Here is a 17,656-nt window from a genome sequence, read left to right on the forward strand (position 1 = left end):
GGTTCACATGTAACAGTGGCTGTTATGTTTCCACAAAGCTGAGTCATTCTTCACTTGCATCCAGTGTATCAAATGTTTAAGGACTTAAGCAGCAGAGATCAGGTTAGTATCAAGCCACACATTCAATTTAAGATGCGTGGACACTGGCAGGGCATAATGAGGGGTGAGATGTAGGTTTAGAATGATTTAGCGGCTGAATAATAGCCTAGGATGCCAAGGCTTTTGGGGTTTTAGGAAATCTGTGATTCCTGAATCAGTCAAGCTGTTTCCCAGACCAATCTTAACCATGGGTGGTCTCATGAATTCGGCCATACCTGTAAAAACGTGTGCAGCTCCTGGTCAAATGTGAAAATATATCTTACAGGTGATACTCATATTATCAGAATATCATGGAAAATGATTTGGAATTAAGGCAAGAATTCAAGCAAAGGGGGCCAAAACTAAGTACTGAGTACATATGGATGCTTATACTTTATAGAGGGCCGACATTTCTGTATTTAAAATCCCTTTTTTATTGATTTTATGTAATATTAAAATGTTCTGAGATATTGAATTTGGCATTTTCATAAGCTGTAAGCCATAATAATCAAAATGATAACAAATAAAGCCTTGACATATCTCACTTTGCATCTAATGAGTCTATATAATATATTAGTTTCACCTTTTAAGTTGAACTACTGAAATAAATGAACTTTTGCACGATATTCAAATTTTTGGAGTTTCACCTGTATATGGAGGGTTTGATTGCAAAAGTCAGATTTCTCCTCTACGACCAGCCGCTGTATCATTAAACCATTACCCATGAAAACACCTTAGTTGATACTCAATTTTCTTGATGCAGGCATTACAATAAAAACAAACCACAAACATGTTCTTTCTTTTCTTCTCTCTATTTTCCTTCTTTTTTTTACCTGGCCTGTTTTATCTTCTCATTTGTTTAAGTTATTTGGGTTTTATTCAGAAATGCAAAGACTAACTCTGTAATATTAAGTGGCTTATACAAACTCCCCTAGTCTCTCCTTCCTGTGGGCATGCTCTGTCTTTCATTCTGTTTTAGCGTTGAGCTTGTCGGAAATATCAGCTATTCAATTCGGTTGGATGTTTATTTTTCGCAATAATTTTTTTTATTAATTATTGAATTTGTTTTCAGTTCTTTATGTTCAAAAATGACTTGCCTCACTGGTGTTAGAATTTCTTATTACTTCCTAAACCTAACCCTGGTTCAGTTACAATATTCTCAGTAGCTTGGCTCTCCTGTTTTGTGTGTAGCCTATGCGGGGCCTCAAAAATCTTTTTCACAGCACTTATTTTTTTAGTTGTCTCAGAAGCGAAGTTTATAAAAACCATTAATGGTGGCTCCCAGTGATTCAGCCATGACAGTGTGTCAGTGCCCTGCTTAGTGTGCTTGTGTTTGAGTTGTGTCGACGGTTACTCTATATTTGTTCCTCTTTGCGCTGGTGAGCTTGATTGCGATGTCACGTGTTTCCAGTTTTCCATGGGATGTAAAAATACCAGCTTCAAGTTATTTTCTTCTCTCTTTAGCACATGCCAACCCAATTGCCTTGCTCAGCTTCTTTTTTTTCTTTTTCTTTCTCTACACATCCACAATGACACAACTGATGTCACTGACTATCACACACTTCCCATCTTAATTTACCTCTCAACAAAACAAACGATGACACTTTATAAGAAAATAAATCATGGAACATTTATTCATATAGCAACATGTATGAGTCAAGTAAAAATAACGTTGAAAACAAATTTAGGCTAAATAAAGTAAGCCACTAAGATAAAATAAAGAGGCGATCTGTTAATACAATAGACTGTACACATTACACACGTTTACACCATGGGTTACACATGTCAGCTGACCGATGACGCCATCACGTTAACCGATAACGTACCTGGAACACAGGAAGTTGAATCATCAGCTGATCCTGCTGGCTGTTGTTGATGCCCGAAGTTGCTGTTTGTGTGGACACTGTGTTGCTCTTATCTGCTCCTGACATTCAGACACATTAAACCCGAGAAAGGGAAACAGCGGGCATTTACCGACTGAAGAGCTTACGAGTGACAACGGCAGCGTCTCGCGGCGAGTACTTTGAATTCGCGCTCAAGCGGCAGAAGATGAGCTAGCTCCAGTCCAGAGCCTGAACCCTCGGAGAAAAACAAGAAAGAGGCTTGACGTGCTTTCTTTGTTTATGTCGCGCCAGGCTGAACCACCATATTAATTCCTTTTGTCTTGAATTTAGATATTGTTTTCTGCATTTACGTTATTTATATTTATACTTTGTTACCGTTACGCAAAGGGCAGCTAGCTCATGAGCTAACGATAGCCTATAGCGCTAAGAAACAGTGTTGTTGTCAAGCTTTGACGCTTTCGTAACCGCACGACAGTGACGGATACAGACAGAGCTAACAGTGAGAATAGTCTGGTTTGGAGGATTTGTTTTCGTGCCTCTGTACATTTTTTAAGCCACTGAATCGGGTGCGTTGTATGTCCGCTGGACACGCAGGACACAAGTTGATGTTCACTTGTTAAAACTGAAGCCTGTTGGAACGTTTGTGTCTGTTGAACACCTTTGACTCGTCTGCTCGTTTATTCCTGACAGTCATTTGTGTGAAATCAGTTTTGTGTGTGTTTTTAAACCGTATCGATTTTACAGCACGCAAACAAGTACTAGGTTAACTGGCAGCTGGTCTCGGCTGGCAGGTTGCGTAATTTGTTGATGTGCAAGCTGTCAGCCGTTGCAGGGTAACTTGTTACACTTTTATTTACAAACGTATGTTTCTCCGTAAGCCTTAGGTATTTAGCCTTAGGTGGCGTAGTTAATGTCATTATAAATATTCATTTTATAGATCACTTTTAGATTTCTTGTTTGGAAGCGATTTAATGACAATAACATATGACATGTTATAAAGTGGCCACTCTTTACTGTAACCCATCGTTTTGAGTAGTTGCTTGATGCCCACACTCATGCGTTTGGTCGCTTTGGAGAAATAGGTAGAAAGAGTGATGAATTAAGGTAGCCGTCTGAAACAACCGTGAGACTACTGTGATCAGGGATAGACGGGCGAAGAGGAAGGGTCCCTCAGAGGGTCCCATTGTGTCTTGAGGTGAGGTGAGCTGCCCCCCACTACTTGCCAATGCTGGATCTGGAGGTGGTGCCTGAGAGATCACTAGGAAATGAGCAATGGGAATTCGCCTTAGGTGGGTCTTACAACAACCTTAAAAGTCATAAAAATGTAACTAGCACGAATAGAGAGAGACTGAGACTACAAGCTATTCAATAATGTTTGAAGACGCATGATTTTCCCTACATGCTTGTGTTATTGACAACTTTTCATTGCTAAGGCAAAAAACTGATTAATATAATGCTTCTCTTCATCTGTGTGCGTGTCTGTTTTCAGGGATGCCATTGGCCCAGGCCATCTCTATTCTGCAGAAACACTGCCGCATCATCAAAAATGTGCAGGTGCTATACAGTGAACAGGTAAGATGTCTTTATAATGTTATACATTAAATATTGGTATTAGTAATATGGCTAATAAGTAAAAAGAAATGCCATTCATACAGTATATTTTACATTTGTCACTATACAGTTGTCCACCAGAGAGCTCTGTCATTTTTTTTTTATTATTGATAATATCTTATCAATGAATTATTATTATCATTATTCTTTGTGTGGCATGTGTATACATATAAAAGATATACAGGTATGAATCTTCTTTATAATAGTGAGAGTTTTTTTCAACCTTATGATTCAATATTCATTCAAGAGAAAGTGGACACAGATGTTCAAGTTAATATATTTGACATTAACAGTCAGATATAGTGTATTGTCTTCTTTAAAGATAAGTGCAGTCGTAGCATTTTCTCCTAAGTGAAGTATCAAAATGGCTGATTCTTATTTTTTGCTCTCTGCATTTCTGTTCTTGAGGGAATGTCCCCCTCCCTCCACCTCTCTGTTTATGAACTGCTTTGTTTATTTCCCCTCCAGACGCCACTCAGCCACGACCTCATACTGAACTTGACTCAGGATGGGATTAAACTGCTGTTTGATGCCACAAATCAGAAACTCAAGGTGAACATTGTTGATCTTAATTGTCAAAGAGTAGTGTCGGTGTGTGGCCATTTAAAACCTTTAAAAGCCCAGTTCCAAAGAGACTGCCTCTTAATGAGGTAAAAGTATAGAAGTTGATATCAGAAGGGAATTTTGTGTTGCACGACAGAAATGAAGGAGGGAGGGGGCGCCCTTAGCTCAGTTGGTAGGGCGTCCCCCCCGGTTTCGATTCCAGCCCGCGGTCGTTCTCTGCATGTCACTCCCCTCTCTGCCCCATTTCAACTCTGTCGCTACACTATCAATAAAAGCATAAAAATGCCAAAAAAAAAATGAAAATAAATGAAGGAGGGGGCGCTCATGGTGTAGTGGTTAGAGCGTCCTCGCAGCAGACTCGGTTCGATTCCGACCCGTGGTCTGTTCTCTGCATGTAATTCCCCTCTCTGCCCCATTTCATCTGTTTCTATGCACTGTCAATATAGCCTTGAAAAGGCAAAAAATAATCTTTAAAAAAAAAATGAAGGAGAGGGCTGTGGTGTTTCTGCCCATTTATAGATGTTTGGCCAACGTATGAGCCTTGTTAATGGTATTATGTTAACCATTTGTTCTGTAAGTCATGAAACCTAACTTCTTCTTGTTCTTCATCTTTCTGAGTAACAGGTGATTGAAGTGTATGACCTGAGCAAAGTCAAGTTGAAATACTGGTGAGTAGAAGTCCTATGCTAACATAAAGTTAAAGGCTTTAAGTATGAAAACCATCTTGAACTGTCAGCTGTTATTATTAGATGGCCTTTATCTACAGCATCTATATAATGGTCTTAGTAGCAACGCACTGTCCGTTTTGTGTTGCCACTGAAACTGTGCTCACCTATAAGCCATTGCTCTTCACCGATATTCAGCCACTTAGTGAAAGACATGTTTTGATGTTATCGTCTTTCAGTGAAATCAATTTCACTACTGGGCAATAGCTCCTCAACTAATGCATGACAGCCTGTCTTAATGATAATGGATGTAATACTGTGTGTGTGTGGGTGTGTGTGTGTGTGTGTGTGTGTGTGTGTGTGTGTGTGTGTGTGTGTGTGTGTGTGTGTGTGTGTGTGTGTGTGTGTGTGTGTGTGTGTGTGTGTGTGTGTGTGTGTGTGTGTGTGTGTGTGTGTGTGTGTGTGTGTGTGTGTGTGTGTGTGTGTGTGTGTGTGTGTGTGTGTGTGGTCTTTCAGTGGAGTCCATTTCAACTCTCAGGCCATTGCCCCCACGATAGAGCAAATAGACCAGTCGTTTGGAGCTACGCACCCTGGAGGTACTGAACAAAGCACACCCTCACAACTAAACCCTCGTTTTTGATCTTGCTCGTCTCTTTTCTAAACTCTTTTGCTCTCTGGGCCCATCTCCGTCTAGTTTACAATGCTGCAGAGCAGTTGTTCCATCTCAACTTTCGAGGCCTCTCCTTCTCCTTCCAACTGGACTCGTGGAATGAAGCCCCGAAATACGAGGTGAGAAGGTTTCCATTGATTTGCTTGTCGGTAGTGGTCCCTCCCATCCATCCTAGAGGACTGAAGTGATTACCCTTCACATGGACAGTGTCAGGTTTCGCTCTATGTTTGCCTCCAGCATGTCTCTGAGCCCCCCGTATGCGTAGTGTTGCTGCTGTGTAATGATAATAAATAAGGAAGGACTGGATGATGAAACCAAACGCATGTTGAGAATGTCATTGTCTTATTGCTTATTTAAACGTAGGCACAAACATGTAATTAGTAAAACATCTGACTGCAATGTTTATACATACTTTCTAAATGCAGAAAGTGTGAGGTTGTTACATTTGTGGATGTGCTTCAGGGTTGAGGTATGTGTGAAGAATGTGAAGCTCTTGTAGTTGTTATGCTTTCTGTGCTGTACAGCTGTGTGGATCACTTGGGTAAAGCGTGTCACTCACGAGCCAGCTGCTCATGCTGTCTGCTCCAGCCTGTGCTTTGCTACTGTGAAAGCACACAGGCATTATATACTGAGGATTTCTACTGCTCCCCTTCAGATGCTAAGTTTACTCCAATTCACCTCAGCTGACTTCATATCCCATTGATAAGGTTCTGGCAGCTTAATCTTTTGGTTTGGCTGCTCCAACATGCCTGTGACATGACACAAAGTGCATTGATTGATTAGTGCTTCAACCTTCCATTCCAGCCTGAGCTACTTGTCGAGTCGCCTGAATGGTGTTGTTTGATTCACTGAAACGACAAACAGCAGCTTGTGCTTGCTTGTCATTTGCGCATGTGGGCAGGTTACACACTTAGTAGTTTCTGTTTTTAGTTATTGAGATATAATATTTGCATTTCTTGGACTATTTAAGCTCAGTTGCAGTTTGTTCCCTGTTTGTCACTTGCAAATTCCTTAAAACCTAGACACTTTTACTTGAATTTAATATCAAATGACTCATCTTCAGCCATGTTGCACCTCTGTTGTCTGTGGTGATGGTTTATGCGTCTTGGAAATGCAAAAGATTTCAGCACAGAAATCAAGGAGCGTCTGCTGGATCACAATGAATTTGGATTGGTCTGGACCTTCTCCTCAGGGAATGTACTGTAGGTCAGCCATGTGTTAGGAGAAAGCTTACCCCACGTTGCTTCCCCACATATGATCACATCTTCCGCTTCCTGAAATGTATTTCTGTAAATAATTATTTGTGGTGCAGTGTCTTTACAATACAGTATGTTAATGTGCACACACAAACAGAGTACATACAATTCCTGCACTACTACCGGCTGTTTTACCTTGGCAGCCTAACTATGCCATGGGTTTGGCCTCCCTGCAGATTCCACACGGTGCCATGGTCAAGAGGATGCACATCTACACTGGCAACAACCTGCAAGAAACAAGGTAACACACACACACACACACACACACACACACACACACACACACACACACACACTTACACACTTGACAGGTACAAAAGCAATTAAAGCGGACAAACCTGGAACAAAGGGCGCACCATGCTCAAAGTTTGTTCTTATTACAATCTGAATCTGCAAACAAATGGGACATACATGAGGAAGAACATGCATTTTTGAAAGCAGTTTATTGAGTAATGGCTATTGCTGTTATAGTCCAGGAAAACTGATCGTCATTAGATCACAGCTTTAATGGTTATTGGTAATATGTCACTTACAACAAATAAAAAATAAACCGTAAAAATACACCAACACAAAACCCTAGTAAAACATGCTCTGTTGTCTTTGTCTTCAGAGCTCCGGTGATGCCGTTGGCTTGTTTCTTTGGTAACATCTATGCAGAGTGTGTGGATGTCCTGAGAGACGGGGCTGGGCCTCTGGGGCTCAAGCTCCACCTTCTCACTGCAGGTAGCCTGTGTGCCTGTGTGTCTGGAGGACTGTAAACCAAGATTTAACAAGACAATCTGCATAAGTCCAGTGTTTTGCTCACACATCCTCATATGTACATCATATATACAGTACATGCGCTGGAGGTTTTTTCTCCACCCCCTCCCCCCTCCCACACACACACCTTGATGTTTCTACCAAATGGGAAATCCATCAAACCCATACCTTTTTTTAATTGACAGTGTGCGCATGTTTTGAACACTTTGGGCATTTTTGTTAATTCTTCCCATATTGAAATCTGTCTTTTTCCACTGCAGACTTAATCCTGTTTCTCTAACATGGCCCTGCACTGATTTAGCTGCAGGTACCTGGCTGGACTGTGTATATATATATCTAGCTGTATAGTGGACATAAAAAAAAAACCTGCCTTTGTCCGCCAGTCTACACTCACTGAGACAGTCATTGTCACTGCCATGCTGTATGACATTTATTTGGAGATTGAGCGACGTTTCTTCTCTTTGTTCTATTGCAATGTGTGAGTGCAGGTTGTGGTCCAGGTGTTATGGCCGATGGTAAAGTCAGGTCCCTGGAAAGGAGCATCTACTTTGGGGATTCCTGTCAGGACGTACTGGGTGCTCTGGGCTCGCCACATAAAGTCTTCTACAAGTCTGAGGACAAGGTATGAGAAATCCTTGCACCATTTATTATCTTCTCCAAACCCTGCTCAGCCTATCCATATCTACTGTGTACATCCTACCCTCTATCACTGTGACCGCTCAATATCCCCCCGGCACGAACCCAAACTAATTGAGTCTACACTTTGTTCCAAATTATTATGCAAATTGGAATTAAGTGTCATAAACATTACATTTTTTGTATTTAATTTAAACTCATTGATGGTATTGTGTCTCAGGGCGCTTTGGATCATTGAAATCAATCTCAGACACCTGTGATAATCAGTTTGCTAAGTAAGCCCAATCAAAGGAAATCTACTTAACAAGGACGTTCCACATTATTAAGCAGGCCACAGGTTTCAAGCAATATGGGAAAGAAAAAGGATCTCTCTGCTGCCTAAAAGCGTCAAATAGTGCAATACCTTGGATAAGGTATGAGAACATTAGATATTTCACTTAAGTGTGTTCATCGTACTGTGAAGAGATTTGTGGCTGATTCAGAGCACAGACGGGTTCGTTCGGATAAAGGTAATATGAGGAAGGTTTCTGCCAGACAAAGTCATCGGAATAGGAGAGCAGCTGCTAAAATGCCATCACAAAGCAGTTTTGCATAAACCTATTATTCGGCCACCCCTAAACAATGATCACAAGCTGAAACAGTTGCAGTGGGCTCAGGAATACATGAAGACTCATCTTCAAACAGTCTTGTTTACTGATGAGTGCCGTGCAGCCCTGGATGGTCTTGGAAAATCTAATTTGCCTTATAATTTTGAACTCAGTGTATTACCTAATGCTCTAATCTAACCTTTTAGAAATCAATCAATCCTAGACAGGCAATCTAATAATAACACTGACAGTTTTACAAATGACCTAAAGCTTGACTAATAAATATTCCCTACAGTGACTGATTATGTAACTAATCTCTAAAGTGGTTGCCTTTAACAAAGAGCAGCTCTTTCGTCGATTGTGACAGACATTACAACACTTGTTCATCTCTAGAAAGCTTTGTGGTGTATTTTCTTTTTGATTAACACCTTAATTATAGGGATATAAAAAAACATAAAACATGTATGAAGTATGGTGGTCCTGTCAGAAACACAAAGACGTTTCACAAAACACAAGGACATAACAGATTTACTGCCATCAAGCTAGCAGACACGCTGTACGTTTATACACTGTCAGAACTTGTTTCAAAATAAAAGCATTGGTCAGGTCTGCATGATATCAGTCTGATAGACGGTCAATAATAATAATATGAATAAAGAGTCAGTTTGACTTGTTGTCTTTCTTTAATAATAATTGTTTATTGACTATCTATCGGATATTGTTGTCTTTGGTGAAATGTCGCTGTGTTTCTGACCTTCAGGGCCACTGTTAGAAGGGGACAATATAAGTCAAAGTCAGCTTTATTGTCAATTTAAAAAAATATGCCAGACATACAGAGGAATAGAAATTCAGTTTGTCTCCGACCCACGGTGCAATAAGAACAAAAGGATACAATTAGGTAAATTAAGATAAGTAATATTTACAGTAAATAATTCTATATATAAAAACACAATTAAAAACTGAGACTTTCACTTGCAAAAAAGTAAAAAAATAAAATACAAGTCAAATATGAGTAAAATGTGGCTCTGTTGTAATTGGGGGGCCAAGTGAGCAAGTGCATGAATGTGTATGTATATACACTCAACAAAAATATAAACGCAACACTTTTGTTTTTGCTCCCATTTTTCATGAGATGGACTTAAAGATCTAAAATTCATTCCAGATACACAATTGTACCATTTCTCTCAAACATTGTTCACAAATCTGTCTAAATGTGTGATAGTGAGCACTTCTGCTTTGCTGAGATAATCCATCCCACCTCACAGGTGTGCCACATCAAGATGCTGATCTGACATCATGATTAGTGCACAGGTGTGCTTTAGACTGTCCACAATAAAAGGCCACTATGAAATGTGCATTTTTTTGCTTTATTGGGGTTCTGGGGACTCAGAACCAGTCAGTATCTGGTGTGACCACCATTTGCCTCATGCAGTGCAACACATCTTCTTCGCATAGAGTTTATCAGATTGTCAATTGTGGCCTGTGGAATGTTGGTCCACTCCTCTTCAATGGCTGTGCGAAGTTGCTGGAGACGGCTTATGGTGGAGAAATGAACATTCAATGCACGAGCAACAGATCTGGTTGACATTCCTGCTGTCAGCATGCCAATTGCACGCTCCCTCAATGCTTGTGGCATCTGTGGCATTTTGCTGTGAGACAAAACTGCACATTTCAGGGTGGCCTTTTATTGTGGACAGTCTAAGGCACACCTGTGCACTAATCATGATGTCAGATCAGCATCTTGATGTGGCACACCTGTGAGGTGGGATGGATTATCTCAGCAAAGCAGAAGTGCTCACTATCACACATTTAGACAGATTTGTGAACAATGTTTGAGAGAAATGGTACAATTGTGTATCTGGAATGAATTTTAGATCTTTAAGTCCATCTCATGAAAAATGGGAGCAAAAACAAAAGTGTTGCGTTTATATTTTTGTTGAGTGTACATGGGTCTAAATGGAAGGGTGCTATCCCATGGGTTTGTCTTAGAGCCACTACGAGTAACTTTTAAATATCTTTAAAACAGCCTCATGCTTCCTCTGATAATCATAAATTACCTTTAACAGCAAACGAGACCATCAGTGCAAAGAATTAAGTTTTTATATAGTTTTTATTACTGCATTTGGTCTGGTCGCACACCCAGTCCGATTTTCGGTTTGCGCATGCAGGCTCTATGGTCATGCGATTTGAGAAGCCTATCCCTCCAGGTGAGGGAAGGGGAGCGGGAGCCTTGTTTGAGACAGTTTTTTTCGTCATAATGACTGATAACGGGGCTGAACCATCAAAGAAAAAAAATAAAATGCAATGAAGAAAAGCTAAAAGGGAGAGTGATAGACGGGCGGGAGGAGGGCTTTGCCAAGCAACGTGTACACAATTTCACGGGAGCGAACTAGACTGCAGTGTTTACTCCTAAATGAATGAGCGGTAGCCTACTAAAACAAAGTTTGCTTTGCTTCACCATCATCTGATGACCATTATTCATCTGAAATAGTCATTATTTACAACAACATAAACACATTACCTCATCATGATCCATACTAACTGCCGTCTCTCGTTCATTCGCTTTCTGTGAGGAGACGGAATCTTTCAGCTCCGTGAGAGTAGTTAGTGAATCTGCATCAACTCATTGCAATCAGGTGTGTGCACTGACTGGCATTAGTTGATGCAGTGTCATAACCACTCTCACGGAGCCAAAAAGAGTCCGGTGCCCTCACACTTTCAACACACGGACATGTACCAGGCCTATATTGCGTCCTAATCATTTGACACTCGCACGGTCGGCACGCGCTAGAAAACAGCTTTACGACAGCTGGTGTCGTAAAAATACTACCGCTTTTGTCCAAAGGGGCCGCCAACCAACAAAGTTACTCGTAGTGGCTTTAAAGGGCCATTGTTGAAAAAGTTCCATTCTATCCTGCCCAGCAGAGGGAAGGATGCCTGTAATAGACTTTCTAGTGATTTATCCTCTGTACCATTATGTGCTCTTGTTTACTTTAGATGAAGATCCACTCTCCATCACCTCACAAGCACGTCCCTTCTAAATGTAACGACTACTTCTTCAACTACTTCACCCTTGGAGTGGTATGTAAAGTTGGCCTCAGCTTGGTTGTGTGTGTATAAGTTTGTACCTTTTGTGATTCTGATTGTGGTGGGGTGGAGACAGATACACTTGTGAGCACTTTTCATATACTTTACAATTACAGCTCTAGTATCGGACACCCTACTTATTAAGTAATGCTAATGTAGTTTGGGTGAAATGACAATGCTGTCACAGTTGTAGTTCATGGATAATACACTCTACAGGGAAATGGGAACTACGTATCAGCCACATTGTGTACAGAATTGGGATTTAAATGTTTTGGGACTGTAAAGTTTATAATCTGTTAATGGGTAAATAAGTGAGTGTAATTATGCTGTGGTCTGGTTTATGGAAGTACATTAATTATAATAGGACTCTTGGATTGCATTACAACGGACAGGCGTTTCTAAATTTGTCTGACTCACTTAGTATAACGTTTTCAGGTATCGTGCAGATCTTTGACAAAACGCATATTTATTCCGTGTCTGTCCATCAGCTGGTTTTTGATATTACAAGTGTATAGTCAGTGGCCTTTTTGGGCCTCTATATCTTAATTTCCCAGACCTGTTCTTTTCTCAATGTGCTCAGCTGCTAATAATGGATGGGTGTGGGCTTGTGGTCCTGCCTCTATCTACATTTGCTGGCCCCGCTGTTTGCAGGAGATAGGACTGTAGTCAGCTGGTCTGGTCAAACATATGGCACAAAAGCAGACTTGGACTGTGTGTTTCCTTCTCTTTTAGGATATCCTGTTTGACTCTTCATCTCACCTGGTTAAGAAGTTTGTCCTCCATACCAACTTCCCCGGACATTACAACTTCAATATGTAAAAAAAATCTCGCTGTCTTGCTACTTATTGTGTTTCTTTTACTTTTTCCACCAAAGTTGGTAATACTCCCATCATCTATGTGTACATATCTACATCCAGAGCTAATATTATCCAGTCATTTAAGGTTTTATTCCCTTATATTTCTCTCTTACACAGTACCATTTCTGTCCTTCCTTTAATTTCCTTAAGCCTTTTCCTTATGTTTTTCCTCTTTCATTGCAGATATCATCGCTGTGACTTTAAGATTCCACTATTCATTAAGAAAGGTGAGACAGTTTTCAGTCTGGAATCTCTCCCAGTATGGCGCCTGCATTGTCAGTGTAAATGGTATTGTAGTTAATTAACATGTTGAGTTTTAATCCTCCTTTAATATCATATTTTTTCTTCTTTACCTTCTCTTCAGACGGAGCTGATTGTCAGACTGAGGACTGCATCGTAACCACCTACAGCAAGGTTAGTCATAGACAGTTTGGAGACTGGCGGTCGGTGTTTTCTTGTAAATTCTTGCAATCCTCTCATTTGCTACACAGCGGTCCATCTGACTGTATTCTGTCACTGGAAACAGCAGTACGATCCACTGGAAGCAAATGCAACCACAGCCTTGTTATAGTTCTCCTCATCATTTTTTCATACAGGTCTCATGACCTTGTGATGCAAGTTGGTGTTGGCAGTGGATAAACAAGCCTTTTATCTCCTGCTAACTTTGTGTCTCTCTGTCAGTGGGATCAGATTCTGGAACTGCTGGGTCACCCGGTGGAGAAACCCGTCGTGCTCCACAGGTACGTACACTGACATGAACATAGTCCACGGTGTGTTACGTTGCTATACATCAGGTCGGCAATCAGGCCACGCCCCCTTTGGGGGGGAAATAAACCGAACGTGCCATTGACTATAATGCAAAATTGCGGTCCAACACAGCACAAAAAGAAAACGATCAGAGGTAAATAAGTAAAAATTTGACCGACCGACACAATGTCAAGATCCTTTACAACAACTCTGCTGGCAGGATAACGTTAAAGACACTTAGAAATGATTAATTTGGTCAATCTAAAACCATGTGTGTCTAGTCTCTCAGCATCAAGCTGGCGCAATGATCCGACCCATTGGCCAGAGATATCATGCCCTGATATATATCTTCACCTCACTGAGTCTCTATGTTGCTGATTACACGTGAAATAATTGTTATTTTAAGTTGTGTGGTCTGTAATAATGCTTACTATGTTAATATTACAGCGCTATGCCTTGACTAGACTGTACCAACTGTTCTAACGGCTCATTACGATAGCAAACTCCCACTGAAATGCAGAGCACGGGGGAAGCCGGGAGCATCCTGCTGTCATACAGACCTTATTTAGGGGAATTTTTGGGGGCACGGCGAAGGAATAAAACCATGATGTTTGTTTTTTACCATGTAAACCACACAACAGCTCAGGACATTGCAGATTTTAGCTATAACGGCTTATTTTGAATGATCGCGCTGTCTATGTCTATGGAGTAAGCCGTATTGTTTTCCCCCCAAAGGGGGCGTGGTCACGAGAGTTCCGTCCAGATGACGTATTGCCGACCTGATGTATTACCAAATGTGTCCCGCAGACGTCTAACATCATTTGTGTGCACATGTTAATGCTGCTGTTGCTTTAAAAATCTATCTTTTATAGCAAAGCTTGACATTTTGAACATTATCCAAATGAGTGTCCCCCTCTGACAATGTCAAATGTCTGTGTTTGCCAGGTCCTCGTCAGCAAATAACACCAACCCCTTCGGCTCCACATTCTGCTTTGGACTGCAGAGGATGATCTTTGAGGTCAGAACAGGCATCTCTGCAGCTTACCTTATTTTTAAAAGCTTGTCTTTATTGACTTTTAAATGCAATTTCTTTTCATTTTTAACTATTTCTTTGCCTGTTTTCGCTCTTTAATGCAATTTCAATATTTTGTCAAGTCTACTCTTGATGTTTCTTTATGCTCCTGTAAAGCACTTTGAATTGCCTTGTGTTTCAGAATTATGCCATGTAAATAGACTTGCCTTGCCTTTTTAGTGTGTTAAGTATGTCTACAACTACGTATAGTGACCATACAGTGCAGTGGTTACTTCTAGAATGGGCATTTTGTTTTAACTCAGGATGTCTAAGAATGGTCTGGATCGCACACAAAGGTATAGAGTTGAACAATGCAGTAATTCAATCTGTTTGCTTCTCCGTCAGGTGATGCAGAATAACCACATAGCATCAGTGACCCTCTATGGTGCTCCACGGATCGCCAGTCAAGCCCGGCCAGAGTCAAGCAGCGGTCTCCACTGAGCAAGGCATCAGAACCACATCCCATTCTGGCCTGTCCTGAAGCTAGTACCTGTACTGAGTGAGACCTTTTATCCAGAGCCAGATTCTTAACTAAGCAGATCTAACCCAGAACAACAACGTTCTTCTCGCCCAGCTCAGATGTTTGAACCCAAACCAACAACCAGAACCCAGAGTCAACCCAATCACACATGGCATTTATCAGCTCCTCCTGGAGGGTCCTGAGACTTGACTCTTCCAACCAGACCAACCCAGATGGCACAGTCAACCCTAACCTAGAACTATTCCAGGATCTACTCACGTGCAATGCTGGAGAATAACTGATGCTTTAATAAATAAACCAGATGAAAAGATTTCTTGACTGTGTTGGGAATATCACGGTGGTGGTGCTGCAAACTGACGTGGTGAAGAAATGTGTGCTCTAATAGAGCCCACCTTTTTGCCTCTTTCCATCCAGTGCATCAGTGCAATCGCCCAGGACCACATAAGAAGAGTTTGTAGTGGTGAATGCATGGTTCACCCAGGAAGATGTAATGACCATAATGTCGTGGTGATGAGATGGTCATCATTTAAATGTCATCTAAAATAAAGCTCTGTGTTTAAAGCTATAGTGTGTAACTCCCATAAGGAATTCTGAGTAATTACAATAACACTGTCGGCGCGTCTAAATGAGGTAAGCCTTCGGTGATCGCACATGGATTTGACACCATCTGCTCTATGTCCAGGTTTTTTCTCAGCAGAGAATCAACAACTGAAACATTTCTTGGACGTTGTTTGAGCTCCTGCGCCAGTGTCAGGGGGTGACTCCGGTTTGTAGTGAGAAATACGTGGAGTGTCTTGTGAAGCTGATAAAGGGCGTAATAAACTTTATGTCAACTCATTTGGCGATGGCTTGAATGTAACCAACATTCATTCATATGAAAAAAGTTACGCATTATAGCTTTAACATCAAACATTGAATTCACAGCAATCAAACCACACTGCCAGCCCCAACCAACCAGAACCGCCTGTCTTCCTGCCACAACTTTCAGAACCAGACCAAAACTGGCTCAAGTCAAAACCCGCACACATCTAAACCTGCAAGAACCAGGCCAGACCAGCCCCACCAAGAGCCATCATAGTACTGGAAGCTGTAGAGGACTTTACCCAAAAACTAAATAAAAAAACATGAGAACACAGCATTTTGTCAGAAAACGAGAAGAACCAAACGCACTCAGGGGTTTGGAGAGACACGTGGCCCAAAAAAACCATTGGAGTGAGCAAGATGTGAAGCGTCTCAACCTAACGATCCAACCGTCCTACATCAGCTCCCCCTTCTACCTCCCTGCTCACTCTACCCCTACCTTTCTTCATTTGAGAACACACACCCACAAACACACTGATACACGCTAGCATAAATGAATATCTGCATGTGTTAGGCTGCTGATTTTTTTTTTAAATTGACGTTTCAACTGACTTTAATTTATGCGCACATACACACACAGCATTTCAACTCCTTGTCGCATGTATTCCTAGCACATGAAAGCTGGTTGATCTTTTTAGCGCAACGCAAAATTGGACACATGCAGGCATGACACAAGGACTCGCATGGACTTGGCAGACATTTCTGAATGAGAGGAAACTTATTACAAGCACAAACACACAACCTGTTGGTTTTGTTGAGATCCTGCATGTTGTGAGGGGCATAGACTTAGAAAAGGCTTGTTTTTTTGTTTTTTTTCTGCCGTTCTTCGCTTCACAGTCACACCATTGCCATTTTCAATTTTACATTTGCACTAAAGCACACCTTTTATACTTGATTTGGTTGATTGTGCCCTATCCACGGAGATCGGACGTGTGTGTGTGTGTGTGTGTGTGTGTGTGTGTGTGTGTGTGTGTGTGTGTGTGTGTGTGTGTGTGTGTGTGTGTGTGTGTGTGTGTGTGTGTGTGTGTGTGTGTGTGTGTGTGTGTGTGTGTGTGTGTGTGTGTGTGTGTGTGTGTGTGTGTGTGTGTGTGTGTGTGTGTGTGAATTTATCCATATGTTTGGACAGAGGACAGGTCCTCCAATGTTTCATGCTGCATATTCAGTCATGTCCCTCCATTTTACACCCTTCTCCCTCCTTTCCTCTGCGCTTCTTTCATCTCCACATCTTATAGACGTTTTGCAAATCACCCCTTTGGCAATGTCTGCGCTTATTTCTTTGTTGAATTGCCAAATGCTGCAGCCAAAGACGTTTCAGGATGATTTAAATTGGATATGCAGACATTCTCAGTGTAACCTCTTGTCTAAACCCGTCCTACAGGGAGTGGAGCATCTTCAGCCGTCTGCTTTCTCTTGCAACTTAAGGTTCAAATCTGCACAGTGGTCTTTTATGGTAAAGCCTCTACAAGATTCAGCTCCTGGTTTCTGTCACTGCCGGGCAGTAATGACACCAGACTCAATAGAAACATTCTATTAACAATAGAAAAGGCTTAGTGTCACTTGTATAGTAATCGTTGTCAGAGAGCTGGACTATAAAGAATGGCAATTGTTTTTCTCTGCGGTTTCAGGCTATTTTAACCCATTAAGGAAATGGGGAGGATCATCAGTCATTCATTTTGCTCATCTCCCTCCTTATGTGTGAATTTTAAAAACTCTTTAATCATATGCATTTGAATAAATTGTGTATTCATTTTAATACACAACTTCTCTTCTATTGTTCCTTGATACAAATGCGTTTTTTTTTTTTTTTCACTTATGCTCAATTCCTGATTGTTGGTATCAACATGTGTGACGGTATCGGGGTTGAAGACGGGGCCCATCACA

At 41.1% G+C, this 17,656-nt stretch overlaps 1 protein-coding gene across 2 annotated transcripts; it reads left to right on the forward strand.

Annotated features, from left to right (window-relative positions):
- Nucleotides 1-1,964: 1,964 nt before the first annotated feature.
- phaf1 (phagosome assembly factor 1) lies at nucleotides 1,965-16,704 on the forward strand. 2 transcript variants are annotated; one of them, XM_080028122.1, is made up of 16 exons: nucleotides 1,965-3,211; nucleotides 3,412-3,494; nucleotides 4,002-4,085; nucleotides 4,722-4,765; nucleotides 5,279-5,358; nucleotides 5,457-5,551; nucleotides 6,832-6,929; nucleotides 7,299-7,411; nucleotides 7,936-8,069; nucleotides 11,668-11,751; nucleotides 12,490-12,572; nucleotides 12,798-12,841; nucleotides 12,979-13,028; nucleotides 13,296-13,354; nucleotides 14,307-14,379; nucleotides 14,779-16,704. In XM_080028122.1, exons 1-16 carry the CDS (start codon nucleotides 3,148-3,150, stop codon nucleotides 14,872-14,874), a joined length of 1,284 nt encoding a protein of 427 aa, XP_079884248.1. In that variant the 5' UTR covers nucleotides 1,965-3,147; the 3' UTR covers nucleotides 14,875-16,704. The 2 variants fall into 2 exon arrangements, with proteins under 2 accessions (XP_079884248.1, XP_079884249.1); XM_080028123.1 differs by having other exon boundaries at nucleotides 6,865-6,929.
- The last annotated feature ends 952 nt before the right edge of the window (nucleotides 16,705-17,656 follow it).

This window comes from Ammodytes marinus (genome assembly GCF_949987685.1).
Source record: "Ammodytes marinus genome assembly, chromosome: 5".
Lineage (NCBI taxonomy): Eukaryota > Metazoa > Chordata > Actinopteri > Uranoscopiformes > Ammodytidae > Ammodytes > Ammodytes marinus.

What these genes read in the sequence shown, in the direction of transcription:
- phaf1 (XM_080028122.1), top strand. Translation starts at nt 3,148, where the DNA reads ATGCTGGATCTGGAGGTGGTGCCTGAGAGATCACTAGGAAATGAGCAA. An exon ending in AAAGTCAAGTTGAAATACTG is followed by an intron (nt 4,766 to 5,278) that starts GTGAGTAGAAGT and finishes GTGGTCTTTCAG; the next exon opens with TGGAGTCCATTTCAACTCTC. An exon ending in GGACATTACAACTTCAATAT is followed by an intron (nt 12,573 to 12,797) that starts GTAAAAAAAATC and finishes CTTTCATTGCAG; the next exon opens with ATATCATCGCTGTGACTTTA.